Raw genomic sequence first — 16,693 nt, forward strand, 5'->3', positions numbered from 1 at the left:
AAAAAAAGATGCACTGAACAAACTGATTAGTTGAGACACAGTAGCTCCTCCACCATGCTGCACATAGCTCCAGTCTTACCTTCTGCAGGTTGATGGTGCTAACATGTAATTTCTTCATAGGACCTGTTTCCACAGGACCACTGGCCAAGGTTTCTCCCTGGTTGCTTCTCAGCATCCGGTGCTGATAAATCAGGGGATCCTCCTCTTCATCAGCAAGAGTATAGCCCTACAATACATGGTTCACAATGAGGATCACACCTACACACATAAAAGCAATTTTCTATAAATCAGATGGATGATAGTCAGTGCATTAGCCCTTCTTACAACTCAACTTGTGAAGCAAACAACTGTGTCTCGTAATAATGATTATTACAGCTTATAAAACAGTGAATTCAAATGATAGCCCTTCCATATTTAAGATAGCTTTGTAATAAGATAGCTCCTAATACAAAAGGACAAAATACTACACCACTGCAGAATAACATGACTTTAAAAATAAACACTTTTTTCTACTCATCTCACCACCAGATGTGGGACAGCAATGCACTGCTGATCCTATACTAAATTACAAAGCAGTTATCGGGTTTTTGAAATGTGGGCCCTACTACAGAAAATGAGACATTGCCATCTCAGTATTAGGTCTTGGCACTGTGGAAACAGCAGGGGAAATCCACATTTAAGAACCTCCAACAGAAAAAGTAATGATACTGGCTACAAGTTTAAGTTCTTACCTAGAACTTGCAGTGATTTTTCCATGGGAAGCAACTGATACCATTTGACAACAATCTTCCCAATCAATCTCAGACTCCTTACAGATCTATACTTAACACGTAAATACAGCAACAACTACTTTTCACCTTATGAGCAACTTGAAGTCTCCCAGCTACATCAAATTCAACACAAAAACATTCCTCAAGCACTTTTATGCAAACAACTTCATGCATTTCAACTAACCTTTACAATTCTGCAGATAAGAACATCATAGCGTTGATGGTTAATTCTGTGTCGCACCAGAACTTTGTTCACCATCGGGATAAAAATCTGGTACTGTACAAGGGAATGCATCAGAAACTAGTTACTCAATCTCACCAAGAGCAGTAAAACCCCACCTCTGTTTCACTGATCTTATAAGAAACCAATTATGAATGCCTAATTTTAGTAACACCCGACTCCAGAATCAACTAAGAGAACGAAAGCCTGCTTTATTTAAAAACCCCAGAACACTATACCACAAATATTCAACTTCAAAGCCTTGATCTTTTGGACTATTCCTTCATCTACAAGCTTCCAAGCCTTAGAAGATCATTACCTTCTTTCCCAGCTGGAATACCAGAGAGGAGAGAGTGTCCATTGCAGTTGTCCGTAGCTCTGGGCTCTGATCTAGTGTTCGCACAATGGGATGAATAATTCGTGAAGCATAATCAGTAAAATCCAGAGACTCTGTCAAACGGTCCACTGTTTCTAGTGCAGCTCTAAAGTCAGAGCAGAAAGAAGGGAAGGTTTCTAATCTCTCAGGGCACCGCAGGAGAAATGGAATGTAAAAAATACGTAAGTGATTCATGCTCAGACCTCCTAGGCATCAGCAGTAATGGGAAAAATGTCACCGAAACCATTAATGCAGCTATCACTTGCAGGACAGCTCGCAAGTTGCAGTGACTAGAATCCTACCAGGTGAGAAGAGAAAGGAATAGTCTATAAACAAGTAACAGTGCCCCAGTGTCCAACTAAGAACAGCCTTCCATAATGATTTAACACAGAAAACTAAGAGGTATTTCATTCTACACATGGCCAGAGAAACCACTGAGGAACTTGGATGCCACAGCCAAAAAAAAAAAAAAGAAAAAAGACTGCAAAGCCACTAGCTCTTACTTGCGAGCCACCACGGGGGCATCTGGGGCATCAAATAGCTTTACAATGGGAGGTAGTAATAAATGAAGGTAGTCATCCAAGTTAGCTCCAAAGAGCTGGATTGCATTCAATAGCTGGAAAGAAAAAAGAAAAAAGACCAATATGACTCAAAGTCAGGAAAGATGCATTTTAAATAAATCAGTCTCCAGAGGAAAATTGCTTTGAGCTTATATTTTCAACAGACTACTGTCTGCGTTTCACCCCAAGCCATTGCTGACACTACACCTACCCCATTTGCTTACAGCACAAGCAGTGGAAGTCCTTCTAGAGCAAGGCATGCAGCCTGCACCTGCCTTGGCAGCACCCAAACCAACCCAGCCAGCTGCAGCTTCCCACGCACCTTGACAGAGACAATTCGACTCTGACTATTGTCATGCATGAAGACCCGTAACATGTGAGGAATGAGCTGAGGCAGATAGAGCTTGAACTCGCCTCCTAGAGCCACCACAATCTGCTCAATAAGTAGGATAATTGTGCTCTGTATGGAGTTGTTCATGACCCAGAAGTCCTACAAAAGAAAAAGAAACCAGAAAAAATTAAGTAGATCTCCTTCAGCTAAGCTGCACCAATTACAAGAAAAGCAGACTGCAGGAGACAGTGTCTACGTAAATTCAAGCTTGCATGGAAGTCCCACACTTCCATTATAGAGTTATATAAGTCAGCAGTTTTGTTTTGTTTTTAAAACATTCAGTGTCTCCAGTACGTTTAGAGCTGTTAAAAATAACCTCTAGGCTACTGATTTCTCTTAATTTCCACGTGTTTGCAAACAGCATGTGAAAATGAAGTGAAATGCCATCTATTTATGAACTCCAAACACCTCCTGTTCAAGCTGTTTTTGAACACAGTATGCACTGACAGTACAAGACTGTCTTCAAAATTGTACTCACTCTCATGAGGGTGACAATTTCATCCATATAGGGCCGAATATGACTTCTCACAAAGGACACTAACATCCCCAGCTGCTGGAACAGGAACTAGAAGGAAGAAACAGGTAGTGATCAAGATAGCTATGTGAACACCAGAGAAACCCTGAGAAAACTGTGTTTCACAAGCAGTTCACAAGGTCATTTATCAAACAAATAGCAGGCATATGCTCAAGAAGTGGGGCTAAATTCTTAGCAGCTCCATTGCAGTGGTGTTTGGTTTTGTTTTTCAAATTTTTAAAACTGCATCAAAAAATTTATGAGCTCCAAGCCTCATACAGTCAAGCACATAGATACTTAAATAAGCAGATTTATTAGGATGTGTCAGAATAAACCTGCAAGCACAAACGCCAAGACTTCAACTACTACAGAGCTCTGCAATTCAGACTTGATGGATGCTTCCAAAAATTTAGCCCCTAACCTTTCCTGCTGCCTGTTAGCCAAACTGGCACACATTTTTAAATACTCCTGCACTCTTTCCCATCCCCATCAAGATATATTGGTGAAAAGTCACTGGGGAAGAGAGTTCGTTCCTTGATACACTGCCAAATATATCACTATTTTTTGAATGGTGGTTGATACAAGAAGAGAATTTTGACTGAGACAATTTTATTCACGTATACTATGACAATTTTGCAATTCCTTTTCCTCTAGTGCAAATTTATGCATTCACTTGTGGCAATGAATTTATTTTTGAAACTGGTATGAAAAAATGTGGGTAAAATCTCCTTGTCCACGAAATAAGGTTATACAGCCTTTTTTTTCCGGGGAAAGTAGGAATATGTAAATTATTATATATTAAATTTAATTTCTTCATGCAGTATTTGAAGACTACAGTGACAAAATACAGTGAAAGTGGGGCTCAGAGAAAGACAACAGGTGTGAAAACTGAGTAAGAAATAACATGAATTTTTTTAGTGAGAGCAGTACACCTACATTTACCAAAAATGAACTCTGAGCTCCTACGCTGTGCCTGTTTTTTGTCTGTTGAGAAAGCATGCTTACATGTAGGACAAGGACCTGCCTCCTTTATTAGGCTTCAGTGTCACATGTATCCACCTCAGCTCTCCTCCCCAGTACACTTTCCCATGTTCTTCTACCTGAATGTTTTTAAAAAGTGTGCAGAACTACATAGCTTTCAAGCAATTAGATCATTCATGTCCAGGAGTTCAGCCAACCCAGGCACGAGAGCTTTTCCTTCCAATCTGAGCAGTAGTTCAACATGGGAAAAAACAATGGTTTTATAGCAGGGCTGGGAGTCTGCTAAGGAAGCACCCATCCCACCTATAAAACACAGCATCAATAACGAATACAAACCACCCTTCCCACCGCAGAGATTGTTTTCAGCAGCCTGAGAAAAAGGCTTGGCAAACAGCAGCCATCTCTGGTCAGATGCACCACTTGAGGCCCGTTATCACAATTCTCATTTCCTCCTAAAACCATAACTTCAGTGGGAAGGAAGAGAAAATGCTACTGAGGAATTACTTTCCATGCTGCTCTGGATGTTAGCAGACTATAGCAAATTGAATTTTCCTTCTCACAGATGAGCCAAAGTACACAGTTGTACTGGAGGCTGAAAGAATCTACCTCTACTATTTAATAACTGCAATAGTACATTAGTGCAGAGATCACTGAAAGCTCTGGGAGCTGCACAAGCTGTTTTCCTGGAAAAAAAACAGCTTGATGACAAAAAAAAACAGAATGAGATATTGTCCACCTAAGGATTATGCTCAGAAGCAGCTGTTTCAATAAGGAGCGGAACATTTGTTTCCACTGGACATTCCATCAAATGTTCAAAGGAGAGAAAAAGCAGAGCTGTACCTCATTTCTGCAGCATGCTAGACAGGAACACACAGCACAGCAATGCCCAAAGCCAGCTACATTCTCTTTTAAATGCATTTTTTTTTTAAGGCAGTGGAATAAGAGAGAAGGAGCGTACGCACCTCTCGGATGGCACCATCACAAACCCTTATTACATTAAGGAACGTTGGCATGACCTGGGGCAGGAACTGCACACACTTCAGTCCAAGGGATTTGAAAATAAAGGTGATGGCCTGAACCACCATAGTGTGGTGCTGGGACAAGGACTGGTCTCGGAAAATTCTCATCAGTGCCACCATAGAGACAGCTGGATAGAATTCATCCAGAGGAAGGTTTCCCATGTTCACCAGCATCTCACTGGTACTGTAGTCCGCTAGGAGAAAGAAGGTAGTGTTACAAGCTATATATTCAATGCTTTTCAATACCAGTTCAAGAGCACCTTAAACATATACAGTAATAATTTGCTCAGAAGAGAAGAGAAACTGGTAAGAAAAGGAAATAAGTAAACCAAAAAAAAGCCACAACTTGTTTGTATATTGAAGCTGTTTGTATATTCACTTGGAAGAGAAATGAAAACAGATGTTTCTCCAGATGCTTACAAGAATCCTGGCTGGATTTGGACTCTGAGAGGCTGACAGCAGAAGCATCTCGTGACTGATCAATCATGCCAATGTTCACCTTGTGTTTGTAGGGGTCCAAAGCACCCAGCAGCCCTAACACACGAATAGCCTGATAAGAGAGAAACAAAGAAAATTCATCAGAAGCGCAGCACTAAGGCAAAAGTCAGCACATGAATCCAGGCTTGGAAAGGTGCTGAGGATTAAAGAAGGAAGGTCTGGAACTAAAATGACTGCCTGCAGAAAGCATCAGTCCTTTCCATCCAATTGTTGGAGGCCATTTCACTGATTCACGTTTTCACTCTCTTAATTCTGCTTATTGTACTTAGATCAGCCACAACAATTATCTTTCACTTTTTCTAAAAAAATCTTTGCTCAGAGGCATTTATTTCAAAGCACTCTTCCAAAAGCTTTTAGAAACAGTTGTTAGAAAGTTTTGTGTTTATACCTCTCTACGGGTGCCCTGGTTCTGCTCAGTCTTTAGGAAGTTCAGAAGCACCTCCAGTAAAGTTGGGTACTTCCTGTATGGTTCCACCACGTAACCAGTGCTAGCCACGAGCTGACCCAGTGTCCAAAGAGCCACCTGGAATGGCCAAACCCAGAAAAGATTAGTTTTGACCAACAAATGTACTATGTCATGCAACAGAATTGGTGATTTACTTAATTGCCCTTACTCAGAGATACAATTCAAACGGGCACCAAGAATAGGTCCAGGCATTCCAGAGAAAACTGCTTCACTTTTTCTTTTTTCCTTCTTTACCTTCAAAAGTAAATTCTGTACCGTGTCACAAAAGAGGCACTGCAATCCCCAGCCTGTGACACAAGTCACAGATGTGACTGTACCCTCCAAAAGAGAGACCTGAGTGACTTAAAGTTTTGCTCTAGCAGCAGTGATGGGACACGTATTTCATTACAATTTTGGTCACAGAGGACACCAAGTTTAGTGCAACTGTCAAACACTTACTTGTCTTTTAGCCAGCAGGGAGGAGTCCTGTAGCATGTCCATAATTATAATAAAAAGTTCATCCACCCACTTCCTCATCTCCAGCCCACTGACCTATGGAAAATTACATAAATTTAAGTTCTTCAACTAGCACCACCAGAAGCTTGACAACTGACAAGCATGGAAAAGAGGTGCCTGCAATTTCCCTACCTGTGCAAGTTCTCCTATGGTAGCTAGAACGTTGTTAATCACCCCTGGGTTTGGATCTGGATCAGGATCTTTCAGTTTCACAATCAGTGCCTGGGAGGTGACAGAGGAACAGATTAGAATGTGTTGAGAAGACTTCTTGCTGAACATGAAGTATTCAAAGTGTTCTTTTCTTTCCTTTCCTTTCCACCTAAAATCCCTTAGGGGCTGAACTTGCATCATGGTATTTGAACAGTAAATTAAAACTTGGTTTCATAAATTTTATGCAAATCCAGAATCAAATTAGGTTAGTCTGCCACATACATGCATTACTCTGGGTAACATCCACACTAATCTGATTTTCTACTGCTATGATGAAGTGAAAGAAAAGCAACTTCTGATCAAGGTAGGGGTCATACATACACTTCCTGTATCATTTCACTCACAGAATCATAGAATGCCCTGGGCTGAAAAGGACCTCAAGCATCATCTAGTTTTCCCCTGCAATAGGCAGGGTCACCAGCCACTAGACCAGGCTGCCCTGAGCCACATCCAGCCTGGCCTTGAATGCCTCCAGGGATGGGGCATCCACAACCTCCTTGGGCAATCTGTTCCAGTACATCACCACCCTCTGAGTGAACAACTCCTCCTAATACCCAACCTAAATCTCCTGTCTTAGTTTAAAACCATTCCCCCTTGTCCCTGTCACTATGAACCCATGTAAACAGTCGTGTTTACGTTCCAAAGTCATCAGAAAATGTGTGTGTGTGAGGGAAGTAGAGAGAGAGACCGTACCTTAAGGATAGGCTCCATATATGGACGAATGAGGCGCGGAGCGTTAGAAACTAGATGACCCAACATCCTGGCACTTTGCTCTTTAATCCTACCAACACCACTGTGTTCTAGTTCTGTTAGAATCTGTAGAAAAGACAACGGAAGCATGAGAAATGAGAAAATAAAAGGTAGGTAAAAACCTCTTCAGTTGGCACCAAAAGAAAAATAAATCTCAGTACTTTTTAATGGTATTCTACATTTATGCTCCATCCAGAGAGTTAATTGGAATATATGTCTTCAAAACAAATACACTTGTGTGCATGAGTGCCACTCATTTGCCTAGAAGTTGTGCAGAACATTCTTCCTCAATACAGCTGGAAAGCACTCCAGCAAGATAAACACAAGGGAAAACAGTGACTAATATCCTCTCCTACTAAATACATTCCTAGAGCTTCGTTCCAGATATTCACCAGTAAGAAAGACGTGCTGAAACCTACTAAGCTGGGTGATTAATACATTCACTCACTCTCCCTTACATTCACTGCAGGTAGCCCAGTTCTTTAGCACTTAATCTCAATTATCAAATACTTTGCAGGTATCCTTCTTCATTACCTGGATTAACATCTTGCGCAGGAAAGGCATGACAAAGGCAGGGTTCATGCTGCTCAGGCGACCCACAGTACAGATGGCCAGCTCTCGGATTTCAAACACTTGATCATTCAAGGCCACAAAAAGAGCTTGCAAATTTTCTGCCTGGGCAAGGTGAGCATCAAATCGCTCATCCAGAGAAGCCAACACACAGAAACGGATATCAGGGTCTGCAAGAACACATTTGTTTTTCTTTAAACGCAGTAAGCTCCTGTTTTTATTGTTATCCTCACTCACAACTGGCCTCAAAATTCTTCACAACCTCAAAAGAATGCTGAGAGCTTTCCCAGAGTGAAAAGCTACCTCAGTGTTTTACCTATGAGAAACAAGTTAGGTCAGCCCAGCAGATTCAGTGCTGCTCAGTACTGCACCAATACCCAGATCAGTACAATGTCAACCCCTCACACCTATAAGCAGCACATCTGGAGACTGTGCAGAAGACAATTTGTCAGTCTTTACAAACAAAATGATGGTAACCTGAGACATCTTAAGTTACTGGCAAGCATGTTCAAACCCTACATCAACATACGGTAGGAGAACTCTTTTCACTGAATGCCACACTAACCTGGGTCTGTTATTCCAACCACAAGCAGTTTGCTGAGAACATCAGCCACAACCTGCACTGCTGTCTGACTGACCACATGGGCATGGCCACTGATCAAGTGGATGGAAGGTGTGAGCAAGCGAGAGCAAGTGCGGGCTGCTTCCATCCGTATCTCCTTGTGCTCGCTGTTCAGAAAGTGGTCTGCACAATGCCGGACAAACTGAGTCAGAGAATGCCCTAGAAGGAAAGATATAGGAATTTAACACAAGTTTATACCCTGATTACTGGTCTTACTGGATAATAGGAGTTTAAGGAAGCCTTTTGCTTCCTTATTCCTTATCTTACCTTCAAACTCAAAGCTGCCCAGCGTACGTAGGGCAAGTGTGATGCTACCCACATCACTGGCCTCCGGGATGTTGGTGAGGCTAGGGGAGGCCAGCTGGTGGGCAAGACCTTTTGGCATGCCTGGATGTCGCAGAGGTTTGTGCATTAGAACAAGGGAGAGCATTTTCAGCAGCCCATCCTGGATATCCTTCTTTAGCTGGGGGATCTGACGACTCAAGTCGTATAGCACAGCTGTTAGAGCAGGGCTGATGGAAAGAAGCAGGCAGATAGTCATTATGACAGCATACATTGATAAAAACTTAAGTGATTCTTCTTACTTTTGTCTTTTAGACACAAAGGCAGCTAAATTCAGCTCCAAGTGGTAACATTAATCTAAGCAGCTTCATACTGCCAGGATGCTTCCTCGATACCTTCCCATATTAATAACTTCACCAGCTATGAAATTTCAAATAGGAAAGAAACTAGGCATAAATATTCATCGTTCTCCTTCCCTGCCAATGTGATACAGCAGAAATCTGCTGCCTTTCAGAGGCTTTCTAAACTTTTTCAGGCTGTTGACAAATGTATTTGAACAGTGGGAAGTAAAGGAGATTGCTTTCGAATTTACTAGTTTCTTCTACAAAAAAAAAAAAGACTTCCTTACATTCTTTACAGAGACCAATGCTCCTAAGTAATTCAAAGGACATATAATATTATATGCAACACAAATTGCAAATTTGTGTTGTGTACAAATCATTTCAAGAAATAACCTTCCTTCACAACCTGAACACTTTCAAAATCTCCTTCTGCATGGTCAACAATGCCATCCAGTGGCTAACAGAAAAATACACTCCCGTGCCTCACATTTACCTCAGGCCCACGGCCAGCATAGGTTCCAGAAGCTCTTTAATGTCCTGCTGGATACTCGGTCCCATGGCTCGTGCCAACATACTAATGCAGGTGAAGACTGTAGCATCAACCTGCACAGACTTCTGTCTCCTGGAAAGGGATCACGTAGCTGTTAATTAACAGAAGCTGCTATTTTTCAAACATTCTTTTCTCATCTCACTTCCATTATCAGTCTTACAAAAATAACTGATTTTAATGCGACAATTTTATCCCACATCACAAAAATTATACAAAGAATGGGTTCTTCAGTTTCTTCTTCTAAACCTTGGCATACTTACTTGTGAGCGAAGTCCTTTGGTGGAAGAGCTGCTTTTATTATTTCAAGGACTTTTGGGAGGTAAGCTTGAAACTCAGATCTGACAGCCACAGAAAGCAAACCCAAGGCCTGGAAGGCTGCTGTTCGCTCCTTCTCCTTCTTCACACAGCTGAGAACATGGTTCATGGTGTCTGGAAGATACTGATCAGCTGCCCACAAGAGAGAACAAGATAGATATTGGAGGTCCTTTAGGTTTGTACAGTTGCAGCAAATTTGCAACTACACTTACAAGTATAAAACCAGGGGATGGACACTGCCATATAAAATTCCTTGGTATAAGCAGTGGCAAACATGTCACTACATGTGAAAATTCCCAAAGCCTCAAAGGTTTTTTTTTCTTTTGAAAAATAAATTTCACAAAAATGAAAGAGCTACAAGAGAACATTGCAACAGGTGATCCAAGACACTGCCTACAGATTCTATACACAAACATGAAACAAGCGTCTTGGTTTTTATAGTGATTGGAAACTTAATCAGTTTTCCAATCTACTTGGATCAGTTTGATGACATGCCTACAACTCACACAGTCTCCTAACCTTGCTTGACGAATCAGCTGAACTGCAGCAAAGCAGCAGCTACTTCTCATTTTGCCTGGAGATCTTCTGGCAGATGCAATGGAGAAATACAATTCTGCTGACAGTGTTAGGGCTATGCTGATTGTGATCAAGAGAACAGAGTTCAACCCTAAATCTGACATGCTAATAAAAGAGTAAATAAAGGAGGTTCTAATTCTTCGGGTATTGATTGCAGAATTCAGAGAGCAGCTTTCAATCTATTTTCTTCATCAGAGCAACATACTAGCATCAGATGTCAAGTTACATTTACCCAGAAAAAAGTATGTCCTCCCACCACTTGCACAGAGGCATTTGTCTGCTCATCTCCCAAGCACCACGTTTCTACTTCTGCCTTGCCTGCACAAACTCATCTGGACTGAGGAGAACTCGGTAACTTCAAGTACAATTTCACCTGTAACATTTAGCCATCTGTCTCCTCACCTGTGAACGCTGAAGGACGGAAAGCCGCCAGCCGTGGTAGCAGATTGAGAACTGTCATCTGGATCAAAGAATTTTTGCTGGTTCTGCACTTAAGAACCCACTGGCATACCTGGAAGGATATGGATTGGGCTCTGAAGGATGGCTATTGGTAGTAAGGCAAGACTGTTTATTATCTGGCTATCTTAAGGCATTCTATTGACATTTGGCTTCAGAGCCCATGAGGAAGACAGATAACCAAGAAATGACACCACTGCTCTAACAGAGAGAGTTACACAGCCAGAATACATACAAATACTGAGTTTTGATATCTCAATTCAGTATTAGACAGTATTGTCTGCCTAGTAAGGACACAGAGATCAGTTATGTTACAAGAACTGGTGTTGTGAATTTTGAAAGGCAAGAATGAATGCTTACCTGATCAAACTTCTCTTCCATTAGATCCCTGCAGCATCGACTTTCTACCAAGGTAGACTTTGCCGGCATAGGTGAAGTTGCAAAACCCATGATTCCTTGGTGGGCGTTGTAACCCAGAAGACCAGCCAAAGCATTTGACTGAGAGGGCTGAAGAGACTGGAAGCTAGTGAAGGGAGTGATGTGGCGAGGTTTGGTACTAAAGCCCATCAGGTCTTTGCAGTACTTGTCATGCACAAGCTGCTGCTGAGTGATCTCCTCCATCTCCTCTCTAAGGCGCTGGACAAAGCAGAAAAGCACATTTAAAAAAAAAAAACAGTAGGTGACTAAAAGATACTGAGTCCAGTGCTACCTAAATCTCCTGAGCAGAATGTTGTATCATTAGTATCCAAATGGCTGGAAAACATCAACTAAGCTAAATTCAGCAAAAAAAATAACTGGGCATCTAATTTGAAACAAAAAAAATTGCACTCTGTATTTTTTTTCCCATTGTAATTAATTCAACTAATAGCACTTTCCATCAGAGCTTGATTCCTTCTCAGCCCAAACTTGTTGCTGTTTTTTCTCTGACACTACTCAATTTGAAACAATCAATGCTCTGATCCACGTTCAGATCGATCCATTGCAAACACAGTGGTTTATTTTCACAGGTTGCTAAGCTGCTACCCATTGTATATCAACAGATTGGCAGCCAGAGGCCATAGTCCTCATCTAGTTCGTTTGCTCACCTCTCCCTCCATACTGCTGATCCTCACGAGCTCATTGAGGATCAGTAAGGCACCATGGATTCGGTCATCACGGTTCATTCCTTTCTCCTTGGCCAAAGTCTCATCAAAACCCTTCTCAGCTTCTTCATATGTATGCTTGGGGAAAAGAAAAAATTTTAAATCTCAATGATCACAACAGAGGCAAAGCCTGTGGAAATACAGTAATTAATACTGCTAGCTAAGAATCATCCACAAGTTGTAGAATCTGCTGCAGAGTATTTTCAACAGCACTAATCAAACAGCCAGTCAGCCATGCCATGGTACAAACTTCTTCAGTATCTGCATCACATTTTTGACCACAACGAAGCAGAGTTCACAATATTTAGCTGCACTGTCCGACTTTTGTTTGATAGTAGGAAGCTTGAATCCATGTGGCAATGGCAGCAAAACTGAACTACAGACAAAGCTTAACTCCTGTAAAACAGCTGTTTCAAAACGAAGTTATTTTCTTACTCTGTACCACTGAGGTTTCTGCATTTCTTTTGGTTCCCGCTGAGTGGTGAGGATAAGGCAGGCTCTTAAGGCAGAAACGGCTCCTTCTCGAATGGCCTGTTTGGGATCCCACACAGCCACAAAAATATTGTCAAAGAACGGCTGCACTTGTTGGAAGAAGAAGGTAGGCACGCTGATTGCCAGCTCACGCAGTACAAGAACCTGGAGGTGGGGAAAGAAGGAGTAAATCTGTGTAAATGAGCACCCCTAAACAAACCTCAATTTCTAGAATGTGGTATCATTGATTTAGACTGTCAGTGCCTGTGAGCCTGAGCTGAACCAGCTCTGTCCACATTTACAGATCATAGCACAAAGGTGTCTCAACCTTGTTTAGTCACTAGGCATTCATAAGGCAGCAGATGCAGTGCTTCCTCACTTCTATGAGAGCATCGCAGATCCTTACCCTTGCACTAGCAGACACTCTGCTTCCCAATCAGAGCTTTTTCTTTTCTGAGAACCTCTCCTATCACTATCAAACCTAACCATCCCATTCCAAGACAGGTGAAGACAAAAAAAAAAATCACTTACAGCTGCATGTCTTCGACCTTCATTCCTGTCAGCCCCCAGCCATTCCAGAGCACGTTTCACCTCAAACTCCACATACTCAGCTGTGAAGGTGTCACCAGCCATTGCAAGCCGCCCGATAGCCTTGGAAGCCATTTCCATTACAACAGGGTCATTGGATGGCAAAAGGTTCCTCAGGTAGTTTGCAAACCTGCCGATACGGGTGGCGTTACCTCCTTCAACACCAATAAGGCTTGCTGTAGAGAAAGGGAGCAGTGCTGTAGGTTCTCCCTAAGGACCAGTGGAGCAGACAGCAGCAAATCCCTGATTGAGAGTTAGCATTCCCTATCCATTCCTTAAAGATTCCCATTAACTTTTCCTGAACTGCAAATCCCCAGGAAAAAAAAAATAAAAAAAACAAGCAATAGGAGATGGTCACCATTCTTTCAAGCCTGAACTTGTTAAATGGACAGGCAAACGCATCAAATAGCTTCATAGATTTTCCCCATTTTTAATTTAAAAAGAGAAAAAAAATCCACCCTGAGATCACACACCCATTCCTAATAGAAAGGCATCCATCCACCCATTCACATGCAACTACTACAGCTGGTCTGCCTCAGTACAGAAGTCAAAGACTGAACAGACCAAGGAAACTGCTCTCCTCCATCAGCCCTGGAGATGGGCTCTCCACACTAGCGGTGGAGGCACGTAGGCAGGGCAGCACAGTGGAATTATGCACTGCTGGTGCCCAGGTCATATCTGCTCTGTAGATAAAGAGGCCATCAGTACCCTGGGTTGTCAAGCCAGCACCTTTCAACAGCACTAAAGTCACAGAAACAATTTTAAACCAATACTGTCAGCTTAAAAAAAAAAAAAAAAAAAAAAAAAATGTCAGCAACAATGACTTCTCTAGCTATGAGGCTTCCACTGTCTTCAAATTCATTGGGATCAGATGATTATGTCTGTGAAGCTAACCCATAGGCAACTCCTATTTGGTTGTTAAAGAAGTAATTGCTACAATACAAGTTTCTCATTCAGAAAGCAAAGTATTTCTGCAAGCTGATTTTCTTAAGAATTAAAATACAGGCAGCTCTGCCACATCACAGAAAGCACAACCAGAGCAACTGATGGAACACCTGATCAGAATTAAAGCAAAAGCTATGTGAGCCTCTCCCTTGGATGGAAGCTGCTGTTACTGAGCTAGGTAAATGTAAATAGCAAAAAATCAATCTCCTCAGACAGAAGAGAATTCAGAAGTCAGCACACCACAATCCATATAAAATAGAATCATAGAATCACTTGGGTTGGAAGGGACCTCAAAGATCATCTAGTTCCAACCCCCCTGCCTCGGGCAGGGTTGCTAACCACTAAATCAGGCACTAAATAGAGAGCACAAACTGTTCTCAGCTGAGCTCAGGAACAGAATTTTCATGTGCTCAGCACTCATTCATGTTTGATGTTTGACTCCCAGAAGAGCTCGCTGCCCATTAAGCACAAGGTTTTCAGCCACTCTCAGCACTCAGCAGCTCCCATACTGACACTTACAGACAGTTTTTCTGAGCCCAGCAGCTAGCACACACCTGGCCTATTGAGCAGTTGGACATAAGGCTCCGACTGCAGAAGTTCATTCCTTTGGAAAATTTGTCTCAGTTGAGCAAATAGAACATGAAGAGAAAACTCATCAAAGGCACAAAGCACTTTTACTCACCTATAGCCAAAATGCCACCCTTCCTTTCATTTGCATCAGAGCTGGAGACCAGTTCAAATATGTGATGGTTCAGCTGATCATAAAACCTGGTAGATTCCTCCTGGCTCATCTGTAACAGGAAAAGATTCGTATAGGCTTTCAGCATTCTCTCTCTCCTTGCTACTTCCAAAACCTCCAGAAAGACAATGTTCCTTAGGTTACACTAATAGAAAGAAATAAAATCAACCATACATTATAAACAGTTTCTCTTCTTTGTGCCCTTGACCCGTTAAGTTTATTTATCCTGGTGCTTGACCATCCATGTCTCACCTCTCCCTCCTTCTGGCTGGGGCAAAGGTAAGCTTCATGCTACGTCCCACCTCCTCATTAATATCAGTTTCCATGTTCCAAAAACGTCCATCCCCAGAGTACCCAGTCAGTGCCCAACACTCATTTGATAAATTATACATTTTTTGCAGCACTCACTTCGCGGAGCTCCATGGTGACATAATGCTGCAGGTCCTTGGCAGCTTTTGCCCTTGTTTCTTCACTGCGACTCTTCAAGCCATTGGCAAATTGTTGGAGAATAGACACAGTGCCTGACATGGTGGTGTTATGCTGGGGCTCAGGGCATCAAGTCCTGTAAGTTCTTCAGACACACAGGATTTTTAGTACTTTCAGCTACTGAAATCCCTGAGCTTCTTAATTCGGCCCCTACTGCCTTTTTCCAACATACATCCCATTGCATGCAAAGATGCTGTGCCGGAAAGCATAAAAAATGCAACTAAGGAATACCTTCCTTTAAGCACTACAGCCCCGTGATAAAACCACATCACTACATCACATTGTGACACCTCCCACAGCCCATTTCCTCCCTGGTTCCTCCAACACCAAAACATGCTCCAGTAAGTCAGATACGCCCATGGTGCTCTAACTCCAAGCCACACAACAGTGGAAAAGACACCCAGGTAAGATGAAGTCTTACAGTCACCCTATAACAAGGCACAGTCCTTCCCATGAGCAGGCCATTATGGCATCCGATTCCTCTGTGAACATTTTCACCCAAGTTTCTCCACAGAAGTCCCAGTGTTCTTAGAACACTTGGGGCCTGGCAAGCATTACACTCCCCAGAAGATATTTAGAGATGAGAAGTCCACTTATAGCAACAGCAGTCACTGCAATGGGTATTTGCTATTGTAACACGCATCAGAACTTCCTCACAAGTGCTTTTTTTTTGTAAAGAATATTTTAAGGGTTTAAAAGCGTCAGATCACGTAAACCCAAGCTGACCACTTGACAGAAGGGCCCACAGCACCACCACGCACCAGAACTTCATTTTTCCCTCCCCCAGTATTCCCCACACAGCCACAAAACCCGCGGGGAACCCCGCGCGAGGCGACCTCGGGGCTCCTCAGGACGAGGGGAACTCCTAAGGGAGACCCATCCCCGCTGAGGGAGGCGGCAGGCCCGAGCCCCACAAGGCGGGAACCCGGGAGAGCTGAGGGCGAGCAGCGCGGCGGGCACGGGGCCTCCGCCGTGGGGCTGAGGCGGCCGGACCGCTGACAGGGCGGCAGGCGCCGGCCTGGCGAGTTCTGAGGCCGGAGAGCCGTGCCTGCAGGGCCGCGCCAGGGACGAGGAGTTAAGGGATGCTGAAGAGAGGCTCCCGAGCGACACTCACTCACCACCTCCACCCCAAACACCGCGACCGGCTCCCCCGCTCTGGGCCCCGGCGCCCTCCCCCGCGCGTACCGGACCGGCGAGACGCTACCGGCCAATAGGCTCCCAGGAAAGGTTTGATAGGTACTGCGCTTGGCCAATAGAAATAGAGGAAAAGGGAAGGGGCGCTCCTAGCCCCGCCTCTCCCCCTGAGGTACCACAAGGAGAGTGACCGTCACCGCGCTGCCAATCAACAGGTGAACTGCGA

General features: G+C 43.1%; 1 protein-coding gene across 2 annotated transcripts in view; it reads right to left on the bottom strand.

Moving 5' to 3' along the window:
* MTOR (mechanistic target of rapamycin) overlaps positions 1 to 16,567 on the bottom strand; it is a 62,954-nt gene extending 46,387 nt beyond the window's left edge. Inside the window, exons 1-25 of one of the 2 annotated variants that reach the window (XM_021417457.1) lie at positions 16,452 to 16,567; positions 15,256 to 15,418; positions 14,791 to 14,899; positions 13,107 to 13,339; positions 12,540 to 12,740; positions 12,048 to 12,182; positions 11,323 to 11,598; positions 10,909 to 11,017; positions 9,876 to 10,062; positions 9,559 to 9,687; positions 8,710 to 8,954; positions 8,386 to 8,601; positions 7,785 to 7,990; positions 7,194 to 7,316; positions 6,423 to 6,512; positions 6,234 to 6,326; positions 5,718 to 5,852; positions 5,252 to 5,381; positions 4,775 to 5,025; positions 2,796 to 2,882; positions 2,249 to 2,416; positions 1,870 to 1,982; positions 1,310 to 1,472; positions 955 to 1,047; positions 80 to 226 (exon numbers count right to left, since the gene is read on the bottom strand). In XM_021417457.1, the coding sequence (XP_021273132.1) occupies positions 80 to 226; positions 955 to 1,047; positions 1,310 to 1,472; positions 1,870 to 1,982; positions 2,249 to 2,416; positions 2,796 to 2,882; positions 4,775 to 5,025; positions 5,252 to 5,381; positions 5,718 to 5,852; positions 6,234 to 6,326; positions 6,423 to 6,512; positions 7,194 to 7,316; positions 7,785 to 7,990; positions 8,386 to 8,601; positions 8,710 to 8,954; positions 9,559 to 9,687; positions 9,876 to 10,062; positions 10,909 to 11,017; positions 11,323 to 11,598; positions 12,048 to 12,182; positions 12,540 to 12,740; positions 13,107 to 13,339; positions 14,791 to 14,899; positions 15,256 to 15,375 (3,759 nt within the window). In that variant the 5' untranslated portion in view covers positions 15,376 to 15,418; positions 16,452 to 16,567. Of the gene's footprint in view, positions 1 to 79; positions 227 to 954; positions 1,048 to 1,309; positions 1,473 to 1,869; positions 1,983 to 2,248; positions 2,417 to 2,795; positions 2,883 to 4,774; positions 5,026 to 5,251; positions 5,382 to 5,717; positions 5,853 to 6,233; positions 6,327 to 6,422; positions 6,513 to 7,193; positions 7,317 to 7,784; positions 7,991 to 8,385; positions 8,602 to 8,709; positions 8,955 to 9,558; positions 9,688 to 9,875; positions 10,063 to 10,908; positions 11,018 to 11,322; positions 11,599 to 12,047; positions 12,183 to 12,539; positions 12,741 to 13,106; positions 13,340 to 14,790; positions 14,900 to 15,255; positions 15,419 to 16,447 lie in introns of both variants that reach the window. The other variant, XM_021417458.1, reaches the window with a different exon arrangement.

Source organism: Numida meleagris, chromosome 20 (genome assembly GCF_002078875.1).
Source record: "Numida meleagris isolate 19003 breed g44 Domestic line chromosome 20, NumMel1.0, whole genome shotgun sequence".
Lineage (NCBI taxonomy): Eukaryota > Metazoa > Chordata > Aves > Galliformes > Numididae > Numida > Numida meleagris.